This window comes from Maylandia zebra, linkage group LG7, assembly GCF_041146795.1.
Source record: "Maylandia zebra isolate NMK-2024a linkage group LG7, Mzebra_GT3a, whole genome shotgun sequence".
NCBI lineage: Eukaryota > Metazoa > Chordata > Actinopteri > Cichliformes > Cichlidae > Maylandia > Maylandia zebra.
In genome coordinates, this window is record NC_135173.1 from 2,667,178 (window position 1) to 2,692,601 (window position 25,424).

A 25,424-nucleotide genomic window follows, 5' to 3' on the forward strand; every position below is an offset into this window, starting at 1 on the left:
TCAATTTCATTCTGACAGCACCTTCTTCGTCGACCGTCCAATTTGCAGCAAACAGGCTCACCTCATCAGAACAGCACAGAGATGTTTGTGTTTTTTGATAAATCAGGTAACGTGAAATTTTCTGTCTTGCTGTGTTTTCTTTAAAGCCACTAGTTTGGTCTTATTTACACATAAAACACAAGCTGACTGCAAAATTTGAGTCTGAATTGGAGCTCGAGTTCAGATGTGTTGGTGAAGGTAATTCCGGGGAGAACCGCGCCCCCTGTTGCGCGTGAAGCGGTCAGGGTAGGAAACATGGAGGATAGCATCTCCTCAGTGTCCTTGAATTACACACTGTGTAAAAGGTAGCGGACAACAAAAGCCACCCGATGCCCGCATTTCTGCTGAAATGCCCCCTTTGTGTATTCTGGAACTTGCACACAGTCGCCTTTTCCCGGTCACTTGTGTACCTGCTGTCACCTTTACGCACACTTGAACTTGGGTAAGCTATCCACGGTCTTCTCTGTTGCGCACCACAGCGCCGACTCCCTCCTCCCGTGCTCTTCCTCCTCCTCCTCCTCCTCCTCCTGCAGCACCGCTCCGTGAGCTGTAACGGGACACTTTCAGTGCTCCAAACCTTTACTCGCTTCCCATCAACGGTATGTTCAGACTGTCTGCGCGCCTTCCATCGGAGTGGATGACGCCGGAAAGGCGTCCCTGTGATTGTGACATGTGGTGGCTGGTGATGACCGCTGACTCCCTGACGTGGCGTTGAATGATCGGAGGAATTGAGAGGCGACATTGAGGGATTTTACTCAAAATCGATCCGGCCGTCTGAAATGAGCGCGGGGCTGAGGACGGTAAGGTGTGCTCATAAGTTGTATCGACGTCTGCAGGGGTTTTGTTTGTAGTTTTTATATTTGTCTGAAGTTGTAATGAAATACAAGTCTCTTTTTATCTCGCTAACACTGTAACACAGAGGAGGACAAATGATCACACTTTGTGTTTGAGAGTTTTATTTGGAACTAAGTGTATCCAAAATATGAAGTTGTTTCGAATCAATTGTAAGATTACGGTCTTTAAAATGTCCTTCAAACCACATTTGACTTTCGGGGTCGTATTATTATTATTATTATTATTATTATTATTATTATTATTATTATTATTATTATTATTATTTTCTTTTCTGCAAAAATCCTCCAAACGAGAGTTGGTTATATGATCGTAATTACGCGACAGATTTAACCGAGTTTAATTGGATATCTATTCGAGATAAGGGCGTAAAAATGTTTCCCAGTGTGTGCTTTTGCAAGTTGGGGAGAGAGAGACAGAGAGAGAGATTTTCCTGCTGAACATAAAGCATCCCTGCCTCTCCAGCAGCTCCTGACAAACGCAGTCACTGTTGACTGACTATGAATATAATAACATAAGCTCCCTGAATGAATGCTGCATGCAGCACAGCCACTTAATAGAAAACTCCCAGAGTCAAGAATCTAAAAAACAAAACAGAATTGTACGTATTCTCATTTTAATACAACTTTAACTTTTAGTCAGTTTCATAAGTTAATTGGAGGATTCCTAAATGTCACAATGTTCAATAAAACTCCGCTTACTGAATTCTAAAGAAAATGCACAACAATAGGAATTTCATTTTAACTGACTGACCATCTAACCTATTGGATTTGTGTCTATTGTTGCACCAAAATTAGCTGATAGTAACAGTGTAAGCGCTTCCTTCAATTAACTTTACAGTAGGAAAAAAGAGGGAACTTCCATTAGGACTACAGATCAGTTAACTACAGTTTATCATTCTCTCCTCTTCCTGTGCGGTGGAAATGAAATACCAGCACCTTGACAGAACTGATTTATTGGTCCCTCAATAACAGGATCTTATCCTCCTGCATCTGAAGCACCGAAGCACTTGGGTACGATCCGGTTCGTCCAAGTGTCATTCACGCATTCAATAAGCCTGTATGTACTTTACATGAATACTAAGCAGAACAATGACAATACTGCAGTGTTAGTGTTGGTGGTCCTGGGTAGAAAACTGTGAAATTTAAATTAGGATTATCTAAACTGTTGGGACATTTGAAGAAATGTCACTGTAGCATTTTATTCACACCAAAAGCTGCCAAGAGAAAAGTGGAGGACAGCCAAATATAAGGCAGCTGTATTGTTAGTAACAGGATACAAAAACAAACTACAGAGGATTATCTGAGTGTTTGTTGAATTCAATTAAATGTCAAATAACACAATAAGAGGGCTCACATTGAAATCAGAGTATTAACTATAACTCTTTAAAGCTCTGACACAACTCACCATTCTGGGCAACTTTAACAGCTAACAGTGCCAGTAAGTTTCAGGGAAGTTGTTTTGCCAACGGCAAACATTTTGGACCTTGCGCTGTGCAACAGACACTGAAGCACACGGCCAGTAACGTACTCTGAGTGTGAATCATACCGTGAACCTGAACGTTCTTTTCTTCTGTTAGTCTTTCATTTTTAACAGATCATTTTTCTCTCAATGTGAACATGAGCAAAAAATTCCTCGCCTATGCATTCAGCAACGGGCCATTTATAGCAGTACAGCAAGTGTGACTGTCTTCTTTCTCATTGAAAAGAAGTGAAAGAGGAGGGAGGAGCTTCTAGCACTGCAGTCTCCTTTAGGTTTCTCAGTCTTGGGTCTGTCCTCAGTCTTTCCTATTCTTGCTCTGTGTTGTCGTATATGCCTTAATCTCAGTCCATCCTTGCTTCGTTCTAACAGTTCTCTCTCTGTCTCTCTTTCAGTTGCCTGCATGATGCCACCACGGGTTTAGACCCTCCCTAATCCTGTTGTGGTGACACAGAGGATCTTCCTCAGTTCCCCAAACACCCCAGCACTGCAAATTTGGCTCCTTACCTCATGCAGCTCATTCTCTGCAGCTATCAGCCAGTGATCAGTCCTCTTATTCAGGCTTGCCTTTGCTAGACTGGCTTCAGAACAGGATTACCCACTGATTTGATGTTGAAGTCTGGTACACAGACTCAGTCTGCTGTGGACCTCTTACCTCATGACGCTCTGTTGGTTGGGGACCAAAAAAAGGAAAACAGCACTGCACCTTTTCTTTCTTCTGTTTTCCTACGGTAGCAGGAAAACTTTTTCAGATCTGTAAATCAGAAAAACTGATGTTTATTGAGACTGAAAAGTTTCAGAGGGCACTGTCTGCAGACTCTCTCTGTATTTGCTATCTGGTCTGAGCTGTCCACTCTCCAATCGAAGCACAGTGCTCTGTGAATGCTGCCATGCCCATCATCAGCAATGCCAACCATGACTTCAGCAATCTGTCCGTCAGTGATGACAGCAGTCTCGACCACATATTCACTGAGATCCCAGAGACTGAGACTATCAAGGTATGAACACGATTGCTGGTAAATTTAATGGTTAGGGAAGATTTATATTAAACAAGTTCTCAAATCGTATAACAATGATCACCGTTTCATTCTTCGTGCTATAGGGTGTGTACTACCAAAGAGCTCAGTTCATCCGTCGGCCAGAGGACCTCTTGTCCATCGACCATGCTTCCTTGGCAGTGATCAATGTCGGGGGAAACCGCTACACCTTCCCCTGGAGCACACTGGAGCAATTTCCCCTCACACGACTTGGCCGCCTCTGTGGCTGCAGGTCACCTGAGGACATCGCCAGCATCTGTGACGACTACGATGAAGCCCGCAAGGAGTTCTTCTTCGACCGCTCACCATCCGCCTTTAGGGTTATCCTCAACTTCTTGGCTGCAGGGAAACTCCGACTGCTACGAGAGATGTGCATCCTCTCCCTGCACGATGAGCTGACCTACTGGGGCGTGGAGATGGCGTACATGGAGCGCTGCTGCAAGAGGAAGATGTACACGCGCATCGAGGAAGTGCACGAGAAAGAGAGGCGTCGGCAGGAGCGCAGGCAGAAAAACGCCATGCAGCGGGAGACAGTGGAGGAAACACAATACAGAAAAGTGATGAACTGGCTAAGAGATATGGTAGAAAACCCACAGTCAGGCTTACCTGGGAAGATCTTTGCCTGCCTGTCGGTGATCATGGTTGCCGTGACTGTTGTCAGTTTATGTATCAGCACGATGCCAGACCTCAGAGAGGAAGAGGACAGGGTGAGTGGCCAACAGTGCTGATTGTGACCATTTTGATTTAGGTTCAGTCATAGTCTTTGGGTTTTAGTCATGATGTAGGCATCTAAATTCTTTTAGTTTTAGTGTAGTTTTAGTCAACTAAATATGGTAAGAGTACAGTACACCAGATCTAAAGTTGAATCAGCTGACAAAAATGGAAAGTGTAAAGGTTTCTTGTGTTTTTCCTTGACATTGAATGTGAAATGTGCCCATATTTCCACTCTTCCTCCCATGCATTGATATTTTATCACGTTGTCGTGAGACAGGGAGCATGGATGCTAGTTCCTGTCTCCTGCAGAACTTAATTAGTTCTGATTGGATCTCGTCTCTCCAGAATATTTTCATCTCATTTTTATTCACTCACAAAAGGGTCAGTACATTTCATCCTGTTATTTTTGGTCGTTGAGGAAAATGACTGGCCAGTGAAATCAACACTGGTGACCAAGCGTGTGTTGGCCTGCTGCAAGCGTAGCTATTAGCAGCAGAAGATTCAGAAACCAAGTCAGATTAGTACAAAAGAGCCATAAATGACAATTTTGTAGAGAGAGTCCTAAAGCGATTTATCATGTGAGTGATCGTGACTGCTTAGAATGAAGGCTCATCAAGACATAATCACTAGCACTTCCTTTATTTCCTGGAAACTAACATTAAATGTGTTTAATGGAGATATTTGGTTAATAAACATTTTGCCATTGCTGCAGCTCAGGTGTGGAGATTAGTGGTGGTGATAGATTCCATTATAAAGTCCAGATGATCCCCAAACCCAGGCTATACGCTGGCCCTTTGCAAGTCGGGGTCTGTGCACACATAATTGCATGTTTATGAATAATTGCTTTTAACTGTTTTTATATCACTCCACTCTGGATTGAAGGACAACAAAAAACAAGAGTGAGAACATCTTAGACAAATGCTGATGTTGCAAAAGTGAAAATTCTAAACTATAAAACTCGCTGTCATCTTATCCTCCTCAATATTCTGGGGGGACGCTGCAGTGTCGGTGTGTGATCTGTCTACCCGTAGCAGCACAGAATAATTAAGCCGGAGCTGCTCACTGAGGCCTGTCCAGTATCTGAATAATGAAATGAGCGTACTGTATGTGACAACGTAGACGGACTCACACACGCGTGCATCAACAGACACGCTGTAAAAAACACATATATGCACTACCACTGCACACAGAATAGCCCATCCACTGAAACTGATACAGCGCTCTCTGAATTATGCACACATTTACTCTTTTGTCTCATGTTGGCTCATGACTAACGTCTGACAGCAGCATGTCCCCCATTCAGGACTTGATCATTTTTCATACGCCGGGTGTCCTTGAAGTAGACCTGTCAGGCTCGTTCCCAGCTCCACATTCTTATTCTAGAGCAGCTCAGTACAATTCACAACTGGGCAGCTGTGGCTCAGGTGGTAGGGCAGGTTGCCTACCAATTAGAAGGACAGTGCATCGATCTCTGGCTCTTCCAGCCCACATCCAAAGTATCCTTGGGCAAGTTGGTGAAATCAGAGTTGCCCCCTGTGTTAGAAAGTTCTTAGGCAAAGTTCTGCATGGATGTATGTGTGACTGGGTGAATGAGACTTGTAATAGAAAGCTCCACTATGGCACTACATGAGTACCAGTCCAATTACAGTTCAAAATAATCCCTGCATATCAGGTTCAGGTGTACAATAAAGCAACTTTAACCGAGTATCAGGCTCAAGACAGTACATATGTACGTATGTATGTAAGTTGACACACCTGTTCAATGGAAACTCCTCAAGAAGTGTACAGCAGCATCTCTGTATTGATTTTGATACGAGCAGTCACAGGCAGCCAAAAGATCGAGTGCAGGGAGGGGGTGGTGTTACTGGAGAAGGCTGACAGCAGAATACTTGATGAGTTGTAAAGGCTGAAGAGAGGATTTTGAGAGTCCTGCCAAGAGGAGTCCAGTAGTTAGTGAGAGTCATAGGAACACAGATGGACAAGAGCTTTGGCTCGGGAGTGGATCGAGTCTCCTGGTCTGCTGCTATGCATTCGATATGGACCTTTTAGAGCATGTGATAGATCAAACCTATTACTATTGTCCTAAGTGGAAATATGCAGTGGCTTCAGTTGCTGCTGTAGCTTTATTTTCTATGCAGTGATGACAGTGAAAGGTCCAGCAGAAACGAATGAGAAATGCAGCAGGATTTAAAAGCAAGCAGAGATTGAATAGCATAACATTTCTGATGTGTAGTATTACAGTAGCATTTTTATGTAAATGGTAAATGAAGTTTTCCTGCTTGATATTCACCTCAGGTAAGCACAGCTGCACTGACGCAGACATTGAAAGGCTGCACGCAGCCTTCCCTCGTACACACGCACTTGCAATTACCACGCCGTATTGATTCCTGGTGTAACAGTGTTTCCAGCCAGTGCAAAGTTTTGTGAAACTCTTTCTAGGAGTTAGTGTAACTAGGAGTGTTTGTCTCGATGCCCTGAGGCAGCAGTGTGGGTTATCAGGTCATCTGAGATTTGTATGATTGTGTCTGACATCTCACACCTTTGGGAGGATGTTGTGGGACGTAAGGACATTTAGGTGTATGCGTTCACTCAGGCATGTGTTTGCATGTCTGCGCTCATTCCTAGAAAGAGGATGGCAGTTCCATCTACAAGTAAACAAATCCATCTGCCGCTTTCATGTTTTTCCCTCTGCATGCTCCGGAGGTTCAGACTATTCAGCTGCATTGAACTCCATCTGCAGCGTCCAGCTAGCAAGCAGCGGCAGGGTTCCTGTCATCTTTAATTCACGTAGTCCTGCCGTTTGTCTCTCTGTTCTGTTATGTGCCGGAGTGGGCTGAAATTCCCTCGTCCACTCATAATTCATCCACCTTCTCTGCCTGTTTCTGTTTGGCTAAGGCATGTGAAGGAGAGATAGCGTAAAGTAAAGATGGATTGTGGACTAGGTGGCTGAATAGAGTGAAGGAGAAAAGGAGAGACAGAGAAAGAATGTGCTTTAGGGAGATAAGAGAGGAAGTTTCTGGTAGAAAAAACCCGGCAAGAAACATTACTTAATTTTTCTCCTCTGATTGCTCCCCTTTGTCCGTGTAATGTGTTTCTCTCTGTCCTCAGCTGATCTCGTCTATCAAGCAGTATACCACTAGGAGCTAACAGCTCAGCTCCAGTCCCACTGATAACCACTCTTTCATCCTTCTGTCTCCTGCTGTGGGTGTGCATGTATCTCTGCTTTGTATTATGTAAAAACTTTCAATGTGATTCTGAAATCAATGTCATTTCTGCAGGATGTTTGTAATTGTGACACTTTGACAGAAAGCACAAAAACGCAAGTGGATGCAAGAAACCTTCATATGATTCAACAATGCATCTTTGATCATGTCGAAAAACACCGAACAAGAGTTGAGCTTCATGCCTCGTATACAAATGATGCCAACAGCAGCTTTTGGACTAAAGATAATAAATTGATCTTTTATCAAAGAACATATTGTAGGCAGTGTTGGGAAGATTAGTTTTAAAATGTATTCCACTACAGATTACAGATTACATGCCCCAAAATTTATTTTGTAACGTATTCTGTTACGTTACTCAATGAGAGTAACGTATTCTGAATACTTTGGATTACTTAATATATTATCATGCTGTTTACAACTACATGAATGTCCTATTGCTGTGTGATTTATTACGATTACTGAAGGTCCGCGGCGCCGAACCGTAGTAAAGGGACCCCTGACTAATACGTAGAGTTTGTGTCGGGCTCGTAGCCGAAAACTAGCTTTACTTTGTTGTCTGGGTCAAGTTTTAGACAGAGAGAGGCGTTGAAAGGCTGCTTCAATGGAACTTATTGTTTCGGAGGAAAACATGAACACGGTGTACAGTCGAGTCTTAATAGCTTACTTACAGCTGGGCTCGTCAGGCACTCTTCTTGGCTGAAGTGGTTATTATTATATTTACATGCTTCCAGCTCCCGTTTCTGCTCGGTGACAGCTTTTCCACTCTCCTTCTTCTCCCTCCTCGCGCTCACAGACCCATAACGTGTATGGCAGTCCATTCCCCCTGCAGCACGGACTACACTGCCCATCAGGCTACATGCTTTAGGGCTATGCCTGTAGCATTCTGCCTGTTAGCTTAGCACAACAAAAACAACAAAAAGGCGCTCGCTCACCAGGAAACACACAAAGAGAGCGTTACCCTGTAACCATGGCAACCGTAACGCTGCCGCCTGGAACAACAGAATAAACAAAACCCAAACAGTCCTGACCCGCGACAATATGAAACAGGAAAATACCGCCGTGTAATCCGTTTATTTCAACAAAGTAACTGTATTCTGAATACCACCTTTTTAAACGGTAACTGTAACGGAATACAGTTACTCATATTTTGTATTTTAAATACGTAACGGCGGTACATGTATTCTGTTACTCCCCAACACTTATTGTAGGTACATAAAGGCAAGGTGTGATTTGAAGCACTGCTCCCCGTGCAGCTGGTATTTTTTGATTGCTCTGTGGAGGTCTTCCTTTCGACCTTGTGAGCTTGCTCTTGTGTGTTCGCAAAGTCACCGTGGACCTTAAACTTGCACAGAGAGACAGAGAAACAGCCTGAACTGTGATGACTGCTCTTGTGGCCACTCCTCAAACCCTAATTACCAGATCTGAGTCCTTATGACTTTCTCCTCTCCCAAAGGGTCAGTGCTGTAACACATCAGAGGAGATCCAAGCCTGTCATAAATGCACAAGTGCTTGTACCCGAACATGGAGCGATCTAAAAATAGCATTTGCACCATAAGAGTTGCAAAGTTATGGTAAATGGCCTGTATTTATATAGCGCTTTACTAGTCCCTAAGGACCCCAAAGCGCTTTACACATCCAGTCATCCACACACTGGTGATGGCAGCTACATTGTAGCCACAGCTGCTCTGGGGCGCACTGACAGAGGTGAGGCTGCCGGACACTGGCGCCACTGGGCCCTCTGACCACCACCAGTAGGCAACAGGTGAAGTGTCTTGCTCATGGACACAACGACCAAGACTGTCCAAGCCGGAGCTCGAACCGACAACCTTCCGACTACAAGGCGACCTCCCAACTCTTGAGCCACGATCGCCCTTCCCCAAGGAGACTCTTTGAAGGGCAGATCATCCAAATTTAAATGAAATATCTTTTTGTCAGTTTCAGAATTTTATAATTTTGCATATTTTGCCAAGGAGTAACAAGAAGTGTTATAACATTAATACCAAACTAGGTCTTTCTCTGTTATATAACTTGTGCACATTACACAATTAACACGTTTTTTTAAAGTCTTTAACAAAGAAAATCAAAAGGATTCATATGAAGATGATCATTCAAAGATTAAAAAAATTACTATCAATATATGATTAGTGATTAGTCAGCCACCTAATATCTATATTAGTAAGTGGTCCTGGATTATAATACATTTTCTTTGACCCATTTCTTTTCTTGGCCCATTAAAGTCTAAAGATGCTTGTGTGTGAAATACCTTATAGTAAGTTGAAATGAAAGTGATTTGTTTAATACATCAAAGGCTCCTGTACCTACCTAATAGTACCCAAGATCCATACTATTTCAGGGCTGTTATTAGACTAAGCATGTAATAGTGTTCCTGAGATCACTTATAGTAACATAACTGTGGTTCCTGGGATATTAAAAGTAGAATGAGAGGCAGAGTTTTCAGGCCCCTCTTCTGTGGAACCAGCTCTCATTTTGGCTTGGAGAGACAGACCCCAAACTTTTACTATTAAAACTGAAAACGTTTTGAGAAAGGTTACAGTTAGGGCTGAAGCAGGTGACTCTGAACCCTCCCTTAGTTATGCTGCTATAGGCCTAAGTTTGGGGGGTTCCCAAGATTCACTGAGCATTTCTTCTGCACTTACCTACTTTTGATCTCTTCATGTTTATTTATTTGTATTTTTGCATTTAATCATTTGTTACTGTTAATCTCTGGCTCACCTGGTTCTGCTGGAGGTTTCTTCCTGTTAAAACTGTGTTTTTCTTCCCCACTGTCACCAGGTGTTTGCTCATAGGGGACATCTGATGGTTGGGTTTTCTCTGTATTGTTGTAGAGTCTTTACCTAACGATGTAAAGCATCTAGAGGTCACTGTTGTAATGGTTTAGTGCAATATAAATGCAATGAGTTGAAGTGAACTGTCAGTGACTCTTTAAAGTGAGACTGGGCTACCAAACTGCTAATGGCTCTCCAAATGAACTTACTGTACGCACAGATGGATACCAGTGTTTATTTACAGAAAGTATTTCAAACTATAGTATAGATTTAGTTAAATAAAGTTCATGGGATGTTTGATGCAGTGCTCTTGCTCAAACGTTGACAGAACTAAAAAGTTGTAGCATCATCTCACTAACTAGCTATTCACAAAAGATCTGTCGCTGCTGTCGAGAGGCTGAAAGGACAAAATAATCATTTCCTCTGATTATCACTCTCAGGTAATCCTGTTTGAGATTATAATCAAGTGTAGATTGAGAAAAAACTCGATTCACGTTATTTTTTAGGTGATATTTTTGGTGTTATTTATTCTAATAAATAACAAAGTAACAAAACTCATCTGTACCTTATGGCTCGCAGCTACAGGATGCTGTGATGTTGCCTTTACTTCTTGCTTGTGTCTTTACTTTTACTGTTTTGGATTAACCTTCACGTTCTGGTTGTGGCCCCCTAATGTAATCCCTCTGGAGTGGAAGCACTTTCTTCCATCAGTGTCACATATTGAGCTAAAAGACACGACGATCTCAGTGAATCGCTCGTTATTTTTGACGCTTGCTTATTCATGAAAACGTTTTTAGACACCAGTAATCTTCTTGAGTCAAATCTATGGTAGCAACACTCAGAAAGAGCAGCAGGTCTCAGTATATATCGATAACCTTCTTGAAATTACATGTTATTGCTCAAATGTCACAAATGAAACAAAGACGCACTTTATTTGTGCTTTCAAAGTAAAACCTGTCTGTATTCATTTTCATCCGTCTATCACAGAAATACGTTCCTGTCATTAAGTGGTGCTTGGAATTAAGTCTGTTTGATGGAGCATTTTCAGACAGCCTCGACAGATCTGCTCTCCTTTGCCTAATTCAGATGCTTTCTGGCCTGGGGAGTCATTTTATGTTCTTAATGCCATAAATTGGAGTGGGATTTGCTGTTCAATAGTTACGTCCCAGGACATCAATCACAAATATCTTGAGACTGAGGGACAGACTACGTGGCTCAAGCGCCACACTGAGCGTTCTGATTCATCCACATCTTCTCAAACAGAGACTGGTCAATAGTCCCACTGAGTTACAGAGCTGGGCTGTTGATTGCGGACGAGAAGGATTTCTTATTTTATTAGGAGATACAAAACTGACATAATGAGTCTTGTGATGTCTGAAGGAAGATAAAGTATCACTTTATGTATTTGAGAGAAGAAGGTAATAGAGGAGTAAGAGACGAGTGGTAAATATTAAAACATCTGCATTCCAATTTCTGTTTTCTCAAAGGAGCTGTTCAGTATTTAGAGGCTGTCTCAGACAAAGTGGTAAATAAGAAAGAGGAGACACACATGTGTGCGCACACATTCTCGGCACAGCAAACCTAACTCATTTCATATTATTTTGCTAGCATTTTTAGCCCCCCCACCCCTCCCCGCCCGCCGGTGAGCGTCATACGAAGCACACGTCCTTGACACTGACTGTGCATTTGCAGCACAGTCAAAAATCTATTTTTAGACATCAATTCTTAATAGCGTAGCATGTTGCATTTGATATGCTGAACTCTAAGGTCATTAAGATAAAGTTAGTTTATGTAATGGTGTGTAATCACTCTTGGAGTCCATTAAATGACCTTCTATTCATGTCATCTTCAACAGAGCCTCAGTGATGGAATAATAACCTAAAAGCAATTACTGTCAGTAATCCTTCCACATCTAAATTATGGGCAGCACTGAAGATCATTCATTAACAATACGATCACATAGCTGCCTTTAAGAATGGCATCTCATGTTTGACAGGTGATGGGTCAACCCAGTATCACAGCAAAACGTGTAATAGACACGCGAGTCCACCGTGTCCTTTTCACGCTTTGCCTCTCCAAATCTGAAATGGACACGCATGCAGAAATTGCATTACCAGCAGGGGGAGATGATATACTTAAAGTTAGTGTTTTAATTCCAGGATCCTTAATCGTTAGAATCGAGTAAGCTAGGTGGCTAATATGTATAATGTCTATTTAATGCATGATTATTTTCATGTTGGCTTGATACTGCAGATTACCGAAACTTACTGCAACGTCTGCATCTGTGAAATGGACACAGTGGACCGGTGTGTTGTGATATGAATGGGTACATATTGTAGCGCTGACCTGCTATGGAACAGGTAGCATCTCATGTAATCTATGAGACAGGTTTACATATAATATAGTAAATAAAACAATAGAAATAAGAAACGATTGGCCAGGAAAGAGTATAACATTTACTGGTTGTCAGAGATCCAAGCGTCTGAAACCAAAAACACGCTTTTGCCTGAGTCTGGATCCTTATCTGGCATTTTATGTCCAGCTTCACTGAAAACCAGTATTGGCTGTGATTACATCTCAGAAGAATTACTGGCCTCCTGCTTCTGTGCTAAATTCCATTATGTGAATCAACAAAGACATTTTTTGTCTGTGAGGGGGGAGTTGTGATTTGGAGACCAACATTTTTGACTATCTGGACTCGGAAGCATGAATGAATTCCCCCTGCAGCTCAGAGCAGCAGTGACAGCGATCTGATAAGTTTTGTGTGAGCATAATGTAACTAAAGGCTCCCCCTGCATGTAATTTAGCTTAAGATGATTTACTTGCACACCTGAGATGTGAAACATAATGTAATAGATGCACAGAATTAACACGAAGGCTAGTGTGCATGTGTGTGCACACGTGTGTGTGTGTGTACTCTCTCTGTCATTGGCCAAATTCAGAAGACAAAGCACTGTCATCAGTCATAAGCTTGTTTGTGTGTTTAACAACAGAGGCACAAAATTAAGCATGCGTGCTTTGTGTGTGATGATTCCCCCCCTTCATTAAATTCACACAAAGAGAGCATAAATAGGTGCTGGTGTGTAAAGTTGGTTGCCTCAGCAGGATGCGAGTCTGCCAGTTACTCAGGGTTACTATACTTAAGTAACTAAGTAAGACTTTAGAGAAGCAGGTGGCTGCAGATTAGAGGGAATGAAATAGAGGCCGGAGAAGTAGGAAAAAGAGGTGGCTAAGTCGGCGGTTTGTGTACACGCACTGTCCTTTTAAAATGGCAGACATTAGATCTTTTCTAAACTTGCAGACCTTCAGACCACAAGAAGGTCTGCAGTTACAGTACATGCTAATAATCAGATTCCACTGCAGCTGGAATAATTGTAGCAACACTTTGAGTTAGCATGCATATGCATTTCCTTGTTTGTTTCCCCGGGCATGTATGTACTCTGAACGTATCAGTTCCAAGCAGATTCCACGCCTGTTACGGCCTATCTGCTTATGAGCTGCATTCCCTCCGTCGGATGTGCCGCATGGCTGCCAAGTGGGATTATTGAGAGAACAGCAAAGCATGAGGTGTTTATCCTGTCCATGCCAGAGTGGGATCGCACAGCATAGATAAGTACAGCAAAGCACGGGAGCCATTCCTCAACCTTTGTCTCCTGTAACACATTTTAAATTCAAATTCTGCTTTTTAATTCAAAGTGTCTCACCCGATGTTGCCAGTTTATGAATTTTAAAATCACTTGATGCTTTTGTGATGACCTTTAAAAAGAAATGAAAGACATGCAACAAAGATGCATCACACACACTTCCATAAATGTCAAGTAGCCTTCACATTCGTGCTGTGCTCAAAAGGTGAATGAGAACAAATATAGAACATACTGGACATGAACTTCCTCCTATAAATTAATATTTTGACATCTACAAGTTAAAATGCATTTGAGAGTTGCATCATATGAATCTCTGTAAACTGTATACATACTTATAGCAACAGGTAAAGATGCACAGAGTCCCTGAGTGTGATCTGGTAATACAAATATAAGAGCAAGCTGCATAAAAAAATAAGCTGACTATTCAAAGATTAAAGTGGTAATTAGAGAAAGAGTATTTTCCCCGTTTCATATGTTCCAAATATCTAATATCTGCCATGAGCCCGCCTCCATCTTTGCTTTCTATTTTAAATTTTTGTCCGGTGCATTTTCTTCTGAATTTGCCTGCTTTTGTCTAAATGCAGCAAAAGCTGATTAATGAAAATGCAAAATATTTGCTTGTGTTTTGTCTGTTTAAAAGAATTTGTCAGCTTTTCTTCAGCTGCAGTGTGTTGAGCTTTCAAACTATTGAGCTAGAAAATTAGTCTGAAAATATTTAGTAATTTTCACAGATCATTTCAATATAAAAAGCTAAAAATCTATTTATTAGCAGAGTCTCAAATATGACTTTAAATCTTGTGAATAGAAGCTTATTTTCCCAAATACAAAAACACAATAATGACCTTAAATGCTTCAAATTTCTTTCCCCTGAGTGATTTTGCTTCATTTGAGTTTTCAATAATTCGGTTTTAAAGTGATTTGGCAACTTGGTATCACCTTCTTTACAACAGTATTTTAAATGGTTTGTAAATAACAGGACATAGCACAGCCTACAACTGTAAGCAAAAGGAAGTTGGTCTTAAACGTGCAGCACAGTGTTTGTGCTTTATGGCCAAATATCTCCACTTAGTTCCCGTCTGTGTAAAGAACATCTCTGTGGTTTGATCAGATGGAACCTCTGCTATAGTTCTATATATTGTCTTTAGAGAGGAGAAGCCTTCTCCTGACAACCCTTCCAAACAAGCAGTACTTGTTCATTCTTTTTCTAATTGCACTGTCGCGAATGTTAACTTTTAGCATGCTAACTGGGCCTGTAGAGTCTGAGATGTGGCTCTTGGGTTTTTATTATTTTTTTGCACACTCTGACCTTGAATGACATTTTGTTGAGACACATTTATTGCCAACATGTAGTTTTCATAAAGGTGTTTACACGCACTGATGATTAATTAACCAAGGGCATTTGATCAGCAGCACCTGACTGCTACTTCCCCTTAGCTGTCACAGGACTGCACAGAGCCCTTTGAATTCTTTCTTTTTTCCCATAACTGTAGGTAAAGGTTCTTTTTGCTTGACCTTATCTAGAACATGATTTTTGGTGAGTGTTTGATAGGATTTACCAGACCTACAGATATGATGATCATATTTGCGCATGCTAATGAAGCCACAATATTGTGAAACTGCACATGTGTGCATAACTCATATCAGCAGGTAGAGTGTTTGCCCCATAATCGGAAGGTCGGGGGTTCAAATCCATCGAACGACTACCCTGAGGCAACCCTTAGCAAGGTACCGTCCCTACACAGCTCCCCTGATGCTGGATCGGTGGCTGCCCACTGCTTCACTGAGTGAATGCGTTAAATGCAGAGAGTAATTTCCCCACAGGGGATTAATAAGGTATACAAGGAAAAAAAAAACTACCCACATGTCTACGATGCTAAGATGGCTGCCAAATGGTAAGACTTAATTCCACGAACGAAAGCTCAGCATAATTAACAGATGCACTGCAAACAACCTTGTAACTGAGAAAACAGCTCTACTTATGCATGTAGAAAGTAATTTGTGATGTGGGACAGCTGTGGAGGCAGGAAGCACATTGGCACAGTTATGCGGTTGTGTAACAGGAGCCCACACAGCTGACACCTGGTGGACAGGTGTGGAATAACACCGGTGAGGGAAAACTCCCCAGAAAAACCAGCCGGCCCAAAAGATCAATTAAAAGTAGACAGAGTAGGATGTGGTAGAAAACCAGTTGTGACAGTGACACACAAACAAGCAGCAGATGCTTAATTTCCTGAGGTTACATACATGACATTTGCCAACTCCCTTTTCACAAGACAGCTCAGTCGTGTCGTAACAGCAGTCACTCTTTGTGTCACGCTGCATTCCCCCACACACTCAGAGTGAGCCGGTGCACACTGCAGCCAATAGTTTGCTTTTTTCTTTTCAGCTCCACGTTCTGACGAGACATTTTTATAATTTTCTTACAGATAAAAAATAAAACGCTTGCACAAAATGTTTTTGTGATCATAAAAGTTGATGTTCGTCTACTGAAGGTGTGTGTGTGTCTGTGTGCGCCCGATGTGCCTATAGTTTGATGGGACACTAAACAATTTAAAATACTGGATGAGGAACTGACATCACATTAAATTGCTTTTATAGCAGTTTGCACTGAAACTGGAGGCTACAGACAGACTTTACTAGTGTGTGTCTGTTTGTGTGCATGCAGGCATGAAAGAGAGAGTCTAACAAGCAAAAACCTTTGTTAAAATTTGTCATCTCTGCATTTGTGGATGTTTGTGTGTCCATGTGCTGCACGGACAGACAGACAGAGAGAGAATAGAGATGCAGAGTTGCAAATGGTCCCCATGGTTCAGATGTCACCTCTTCTTTTCCTCATCAACTTTGCTTGTAATCCCTTTCTCCTCTCTCCCTCTGCACCACTTAGCCACCCACTTTCCTTTCATCTATTCTTCTTTTTTCTCTCCCGTATCTCTCCGAGCCACCTTCTCACTTTCATTTTTCTCTATTGGGGTTTTCATGCATGAACAATCTCTTGGTCTTTATCAGTGATGGATAACTCTGAAGGCTTTACAGCTACTTCATATGAAGATAAAACCGTGCAACTCTATGCTGACACAAATGTCCGTGGTAAGGTGCTCAGTGTAAGGAGTCGTACTCTATAGAGAATAGCTCGCTGTTTGAGGCTCTTATTTATTACAATATATCTCAAGGATTCTTGTAATTCAATGGGTGCATATAGTCCACACGGCATATTCTACCCAGTGTGCATGCGTGCGTGTCCATATGACTAGTGAACACATTGCTCGATGTTGGCAGTTCCAGGTTAAGGACAGCTGCGTGTCTTTTGTGGTTGTCCTCGCTGTCCATCCACACACTCCTTTATTCAGCTTTTCTTTAGAGCGTTCAAAGTGAGGGCAAGGTCAGTAAAGCAGCATAGAGGAAAAGTGTTTAGTGGTGCAAAGTTTGTTCAAGGTCTGCTGCACAGTAAAGCTGACTGATGGGCAGAATCTTTGCTTTTGCTCCCATTTCCAACTGTACCTCTTGATATGCAGGACTGCAGAATCATCGTGGGAGAAGGAGCCCCAAGAGATGTAGAAGAAAGAGGAATGAAGAGTTATACGGACATACTGTGAAGGAGTCAGAGAATGAACCACAGTTTATAATCATGCAGTGGTTAGAAAAGCAAACATTCCTGAGTTGCTGTAGCAGCATGACAGTTGCGAAGAGTTGTCCTAATTATCTTTTGAACACAGTGAAAATGTGCAGCTTTATTTGATCCACACGTGAAAAAAAACATTCATAATTCAGAGATATAGAAGCTTTCTCTTGTCCAACAATAGAGACACACATTTACACTTCAAACCCACGGTACACGGAGCGACCCCACAGCCAGTAGCTGTCTGACTGCACAGGGTAGATGCTAAGCTGCCAACATTAATATAAAGCTCAACTGATGCTGACACAACAGTAACAGTATGATGGCGATGAACCAGTGCGGGGGTCAGAACGAGAAGAACACCATCACGAGCTGATTGAATGTTTCTGACCGTCTGCTTAACCATGAACACAAACACCGTGTAGCACATTGCAAGTCGTCAAAATTACGCAGTTAAAGCCAGATGTTTATTTAGAGAGACGACAGAAAAACCGTCATGCAGAAAAGCAGCTATGCTGAAGGGTCAGCAGACATTAGCTTGGATCACTTTTTATAGGTTCAATCAATTTTCCTGTTGACTCCTGGGGGAGCATAGGTCCGCAACAACACCATGCCAACGGACTCTGTTCTGGGCTGCTCTCTTTAGCTTGTATAGGTTGTAATGCTGTGATAGTTTTATGCTTATATATATTAATATTGTAGCATCTGGCTTCTCCTTGTTATTGCCGTATTCAAAACAAGGACAATTGTCAAGGTCACACAGACATTTTCAGCTGAAACCTTTTTCTCCACACTGTGTTCACATTGTAATACCAAAATAATGTATTACATAGCAAGTGTAGTATCTCAAGTTGCCTAAGATGCATACTTTACGTTTTCAAAATAGCGTCATCATACATAAGTATTAAACATTTTAGTTAATACTTAAACTGTAAGGTGTGGATGTGATCACATATAATGAGCTCTGGCTGAGTGCAGGGCTGCTTTTAGGGCACTTCAGCCAAAATATAATGATCAATATTGTCATGCATGTGTTTATTTTGTAAAACACACATCTAGTGCAAAATAGCAACTCAGTTCAGATCAGCTCGACCTTTGGGTAGAATTTTTTTGCGTCATACATATTGTTCATTTTGTCATTGAGTTCTTTTTATTCATTTACTTCGAGTTGATTTATGCCCCACATATCTGCGGGATTCTGTAGAAATACCATTTTTATCTCCGAAATATAAGGAAAGCTGCAATAATACTAATAATAATAATAATAATGTATTTTCCTCTTTGCTCATTTTAAATGTCCTTGCCATGAGAATGCCTCAGTGTTCGTTGCCCCCACTGCAGTCTTTGTCTTAATTTGACATTGGGATGTGTTAATGCAGATGATAAAACGAGACCCCCTATGAGACAGCTGTGGGGTGAATGGTGTCTGTGCTGAAATGTGCTGTTGCTGGCATTAGTTCCACAGAGTCATTCGGAGGAGATAAGGTCAGGGAGATAGTTAGTATTGTGGGAGGTTATTGTGTGCACAATTGTGTCTGTAGTTGAAAGGCAGAGAAACAGAAGTAGAAGGCTTGGAGCTCTAACAAATGGTCTATTCTGCAGAGAGCGAGAGCACAAAGCTGCGATAGGCCTGAGAAAGAAAGAGCCGCGAGGAGAGGATGGTGCTTGTGTCAGACAGAACATCTACACTGTGACAGAAAGTGCCTTAAAGATTCATGCAGGGAGACCACAGAGTTAGACATCAGACAGAAAAAACACGATGAATGTCCTGAAACTGAGAAATTTAAAGGTTTATATTCAGTTAATATTTAGGTAATGATTTGCTGTGGTGTGTCTTTTCCTTTAGTTCAACAAAAATATCAAGCAATGAGTCCTTCAGACCTCTGGAGAAATCATATATAGCCATCGTGGTTCTACTTTTAACTGTGCGGGCTGCAGCTTTATTGAATACATTTTAACATGAGATGTTAAATACATCATAAATTCTCAGAAACATTATGATGCAATGACCAGCTTAAGAGCGATGTCGCTGTCGACTCAAAGGCCAAAATAAAACAAAGAGTTTTTGTGATTTTGCTGAGAAACCAAAAGAAAGCTGTAAGCCATCATGTTGCCTGCTGCATGTGGAAACTAGGATGTCTTGGCTAACATATTAACCACACTGATGTTAATGATACACTAAATGTGTTTCTGCCCTGCTCCTCCTTCTAGGAACCATTAAAGGTTCATGTTTATCACGATTGTCGGGACTAAAGTTTATTCATCTGTTTTTGAATCATGTTCAGCAACTTTTACATCATTTCTTTCCTAGAAATCCTCACATTTAGAAAGCCGTTTGGTGCAATTAGCAAATATCAAAAGCTAAACTGAGACAGTGACTGAAATCTTTAATTACTAGTCTAAAATTGGAAAACAAAAGACTGATCGATTTTAATCGATGTCTTCAGTTAACAGAGAGCTTTTTTTTACTTCTTATAGTCACATAGAGACTTTAAGCCACCTGGGAGACATGAAGCCTCATACATATTGTTTTAGGCTTACAGTTTCATCACAGTGGGGGTCAGTTCCTACCATAAGATAGCAAAGAGGTCAGGCTTAATTTTATTTCCATGCAGCAAGTGAAAGATGTGGAATCTTGGGTTTGAATATTTTACTGGGTGTAAACACCATAAAACTCAGCGAAGCCTTGAAAGAAGCTGATGCTGCATTATGCTACAGTATGCAAGTCGTACTGGATGTAAATCTAAAGCAACATGAAGTTACTTAATGAATATTTGTCCATTAAAAATAATGATCAAAAGAACTACATCTGCCATGAAAGGCCTTATATATAAAACATTAACACAATACAATCAAATAAAATTAATCCTTTTCAAAAGCATTTAAACAGTTAATATTAAGACCTGTTCAAATGTAGATTGTAGAGCATAAAACCTAAAAAGTGTCTCACCAAGACAAATTTGTCCTGAACTTTGAAGAACTAAGATTCATGCCAGAGAGCTGAGAGACTGTCCTCCTTTATAGACTGGATAAACGCTGCTATTATCACTGCTAGCATCACTGCATGATGCAACCTGCACAAAGGAACATCTTTGAAAGTCACAATATCTTAGCACACATATTCCTGCACCAGCATTACAAAATATGCAGAGCCACTCTGCAGGAATGAAGCAAAAAGGCAAAACATCACAGTGGGATTAAAAAGAGTGAAAAAGGCAGAGAGGACACAAGTGATAATGCAACACGAAGTAAACAGATGTATGTGTGTATGACGGATACAACGCATAGAGAAACTTCACTTAGTGGAACGCTGAATGAATGAATGAATGAATGAATGAATGCAGGCTTTAATGCAGAAGGAGAGCAGTGTGAGGGGCGAGCACAGAATGAAGAATGAGAGGGGAGGGAGTTCGAAGAGGGCGATACAGGAGGAAAGAAGAATAAATGATGAGAAGGTGGAGATGGAGGCAGAGGGATGAAGGAGAGGCTTGCAGGAGGATAAAAAAGTTGTGAGATAGAAGGGAAATGAATGAGACAGTGCAGATAAAAGCAGAGAGTGAGCAATGGGAAACGTGGGGAGAAATGGGGGGGAGGCTGATGAAAGGAGTGTCACAGAGAAGACATAAACAGTGTCTGTCTTAATAATGCGGTCTCACATTCAGCCTGTGTAAAAACCAAATAACTCATAACATTATGAAAAACTGATGATTCCCCATCATCGGGGCGCAAAGTCTCCTCTTCACAGAGGGGATACTTTAGCATATTTCTCACTTACTACAGTCAGAAACCGACAACAAAGTGTTGCCTGAAGAAACTGCGCTTCTAAGAGAAACATTGTAGCAAATACTCAGAACAACATATATTCAAAGTCACATGACAAAGAGCTGTCCTGGCTGCGAGGAATATATCTGCGTGATGGCACAAGTGTGTGAAAACGAGGGTCAGTCAGCAGCAGTGTCATGTACACACACACACCCCACTCCCACTATTCTTTTAGAGGAGTTTTTTATTATTGCATTGCTCTTCGTTGACACTGTCGTTGGAGGGCACACAAGTTTGATTGCGTTTTGTCGCCACTCCCATGGAGGATTAATCCTTGAGGTCTTCCCAAATGCAATAATTGATCGATCACATCACTTTATAACCCACCAGTGCAGCTGCAGTGGCTTTAGTATGCTGACCGAATGTAACTTATGATTAATTAATGAATACCAAAGACGATTATCTGACCTCTGAATCTTCTCCCTGTGCTTTTCTCACCATCTGTCTTACTCCCTGTCAATTCTCGCTTCTCTTATCCTCGATTTCTCTGCCTTGCCTTCTCTTCCACCTCAGGGCGAGTGTTCATCTAAGTGCTACAACATGTTCATCATAGAGACGGTGTGTGTGGCCTGGTTCTCCCTGGAGTTCATCTTGCGGTTCATTCAAGCTCAGAGCAAGCTGGACTTTCTCCGCGGGCCGCTCAACATCATCGACGCTATGGCCATCCTGCCCTACTACGTTTCCTTGGTGGTGACAGAGAAAGACCCAGAGCTGGAACACGAGAGGCCGGGAGGAGGTAAGGGCTACCTGGACAAGCTAGGCCTGGTTTTGAGGATCCTGCGAGCGCTGAGAATTCTCTACGTGATGAGGCTGGCTCGCCACTCTCTCGGCCTGCAGACGCTGGGGCTGACGGTGCGACGCAGCACCCGGGAGTTTGGCCTTCTGTTGCTTTTTCTCTGCGTCGCTGTCACCCTCTTCTCCCCGCTGGTGCACTTGGCTGAGAGCGAGCTCACAGGTACCCATGACTTCACCAGCATTCCCGCCTCCTACTGGTGGGCCATTATCTCCATGACGACAGTGGGATATGGCGATATGGTGCCCAGATCCATTCCGGGACAGGTGGTAGCACTGAGCAGCATCCTCAGTGGCATTCTCATCATGGCCTTCCCTGCTACTTCCATCTTCCACATGTTCTCCCGCTCCTACCAAGAGCTCAAGATGGAGCATGACCGATTGTTCAAAGAGGAGTGCGTGGCTGCCGCTGCAGCTGCTGCTGCCAGTGGGGAGCCACAGGAGGCGGGAGGTGAAGGAGGCGGTGAGAACTCGGCTCCACCTAAAATGCATCTAGACAATGATAATGTGCACTCGCTGGAATCTCTGGCTCTGTTAGGGAAAGGTGGCGAAGCTGCTGGAAATAATAATCACAGCCTTCCGGCAGCAGCTTTCTGAGCTGCATTTGCACAGACTGACCTCTAAGATGTGACTGTGCAGTATACGATGAAAGTACTGTTTCCAAAAGGCCTCACTATCTACACAGCTCTGAGGGCATCTGCATTGTTTGGATAAAAAGAGATTAAGCAAACATTACGCATTTCTTTTGCTCTTCAAGGATTTCATAAGGAGTAAAAGTGTCTGCGCTGAGAGACACACAACCCTTTAAATCGGATGATTTTGTCCGACCAGAAAGCCTCTGCAGCAATATTAGTAAACGGCTGCGTCCATAAACATGCAATATTCAATCCAAAGTTGCTTTTCCTCCCACTGTGAAAATACTGACTGCAACTTTTAGTTTCATTCTCATTACTTTTTAATCTGTTGCCTACAGTATGACCTCAGTGTGTTTCGTACTGTATACTAGCTTGAAGCCATGCTATAGCAAACTGATTGTCTCATATATGATACGATTCATCTCTCTTGTGTATATTTCTATGCTTGGACTGAAATGGTTTCTCCATTCTCAAATATAAACTCCAGGTAAACGATTAAGAAATTGCATAATTATTCCAAATGTTTCTAAATCAGTGACAAAAGAAACGGACATGGAGGAAAAAAAGGTGTTTTTATTTGAATGAAGACGAGCGTGAGTGAGAGAGAGTGAGCACTAAAACCATGAAATGTACTTTGCAACGCTCCAAATAAAAGCTCTCCTAGTAATCTGAGAGAAATCCGTTTTCTGGTCTGTATTTTTTTTCCTTGGTGCGATGGTCTAATCTCTGCTCATCTGGGATGCTCAATCAGAGTCCTACTGCTGAACATTTACTCTGAGAAGAAGAAACAGAAACAGCTGCCGCTGCCAGACAGAGAAGTATTCTGTGAATTCTGTGGCAATCCGCTTCTTACATCACCATCTCGTTTTCATGCGCACAATTACAGCACTGTGGAAGAGCGTCTCTTGTTTTTAAGACAGCGGTCTCTGGTTATTGTTGATCTTCGTGTCTGGAACAAATCTGTCCTCATCTACTCTGTTTAATCCCGCTGTGGCCTTTGGACCTCTCAGAGTTCTTTTACTGAGAAGAGTTGCCTGCAGCACCGTGGGGTCCAAGAAGGTTGTGGAGGCACGCAGGGACATGACAGATGTGGATGTAATCTAGATTAAAGTTGGGATTAAAACCCCCACAGGGAAACGGGTTACTGCCTGAAACTCAACTTCATCCAGTTGCTTCAAATAAGATTTATCTTTTTTTTTCTCTATTAATTCAGTGGCAATTTCTTTTGCTTTATTGTGGTTTTCAGATAAGATAAGATAAGATAAGATAAGATAAGATAAGATAAGATAAGATAAGATAGAACTTTATTAATCCCTCGGGTGGGTCCTCTGGGAAATTCGACTTCCAAAAAGCACAGCAACGACCGAAGTTACAGTTACAGAATTGTTATATATATATATATAATACACACACACACACACACACACACACACACACACACACATATATAAATACAGAGACAAATATAAATAAAATATACAAAGGGGATAAATAGAATAAATAGGAATAAAAAATAAAAATACAAGTGAATTGCACATTTCAAGTATTGAGTCTATTGCACTGTTGACTATTTACAAAAAGTATTGCACAAGGTATTGTACAGTGAGGTGCAGAGGCACTACAGCTTAGTTGTTCCCCCCTCCTTTGTCCTCCTGTTTCCCCTCCCTCTCCCCTCCAGAGAGGAGTTAAACAGTTTGATGGCGTGTGGGACAAAGGAGTTTTTAAGTTTTTCATGCCTTAGAATTAAGATTTACATGCACATGATGAAATATAATGTATTTTACAAAGTTTTTTATCCATCTGTATACTCAGTAGGTAAAGACACATTGATATTATAAACAGTATATAATGGGGTTTTGCAACACTGATCATAACTCGTATGGACCATTATTCTAAAAGCAGCTACGGGGGATCAAGTATTCTCATATGTCTGTGTAGCTCATCGTCACAAATCATTACTGATGCTCAAAAGTAAAGTTCAGTCCAAAAAGTCACTTACACGTCAAAGACAAGAAAGATGAATGTTTGATAAAGACCTTTTCAAGGACTTTCGCTTTTGAGCGGCACTTTTTAAACGACTAAAACATTTTATTCTAACTTGAAAATGTTCTAATATTTTCTCTTTGCAGAAAGTTGCATTAAAAAAGTAATATCATTTAGGATGTTGGAGCCAGCAGGGTGTTTGCTAAATAAAGCTAAGCCCTTTAATTTTTTGTACAGGAATCAGCCCATTGTTTTATGAAGGTTGTGTGGGGTCAACCCTCAAAAAATATCTTTGTGTTTTACATTTTTATTTGACCTTTCCAGTCAACACATCACCGTTTTTGCATTAATAAGGCAAATATATGTAGAAGAAGACACGCAGACACGGAGGCGAGAAGGCCATGAAAAAAAAAGTATATTTAGACAGTCTGTGTAGAACAAAAAACGACTGTTACTTAGCTAGCCGGTGGTCACGTGCAGGTGTTTAATGCAGTTTCAAATCATCATGGTAAGCTAAGCTAATTACATCCTGGCTCTGTCTCCATACAAACATAACAGCAGCAATAATCCTCTTACCTAACTCACATGGTTAGATAAGAAAATAAGAACGAGCATCCAGTGCATTTTCCAAAAAGGACAGTGCTCAGCGCAATTATCTGCTCACACTGTATCATTCTTATGTATCAATCTTAACAGGTTTTGATTAGCATTGGTAACAATAACAAAAATGTCTCAATTATATAATTTTGGACAAAGCAATGCTACGAGTTATTCAAATAAAGAAATCACACAGGAGGGATC

At 41.6% G+C, this 25,424-nt stretch overlaps 1 protein-coding gene across 2 annotated transcripts; it reads left to right on the forward strand.

Moving 5' to 3' along the window:
- The first annotated feature begins 298 nt into the window (after positions 1–298).
- On the forward strand, positions 299–23,964 carry kcng4a (potassium voltage-gated channel, subfamily G, member 4a). 2 transcript variants are annotated; one of them, XM_004568219.4, is made up of 4 exons: positions 299–844; positions 2,766–3,368; positions 3,473–4,114; positions 21,727–23,964. In XM_004568219.4, the coding sequence occupies exons 2-4, from the start codon at positions 3,261–3,263 to the stop codon at positions 22,600–22,602; spliced, it is 1,626 nt and encodes a 541-aa protein (XP_004568276.1). In that variant the 5' UTR covers positions 299–844; positions 2,766–3,260; the 3' UTR covers positions 22,603–23,964. The 2 variants fall into 2 exon arrangements, with proteins under 2 accessions (XP_004568276.1, XP_004568275.1); XM_004568218.4 differs by having other exon boundaries at positions 299–839.
- The last annotated feature ends 1,460 nt before the right edge of the window (positions 23,965–25,424 follow it).

Bases quoted from the DNA above. Each gene is read 5' to 3' on its own strand.
- kcng4a (XM_004568219.4), top strand. From the start codon at position 3,261: ATGCCCATCATCAGCAATGCCAACCATGACTTCAGCAATCTGTCCGTC. The intron at 3,369-3,472 runs GTATGAACACGA...TTCGTGCTATAG, and splicing joins CAGAGACTGAGACTATCAAG to GGTGTGTACTACCAAAGAGC. The intron at 4,115-21,726 runs GTGAGTGGCCAA...CTTCCACCTCAG, and splicing joins TCAGAGAGGAAGAGGACAGG to GGCGAGTGTTCATCTAAGTG.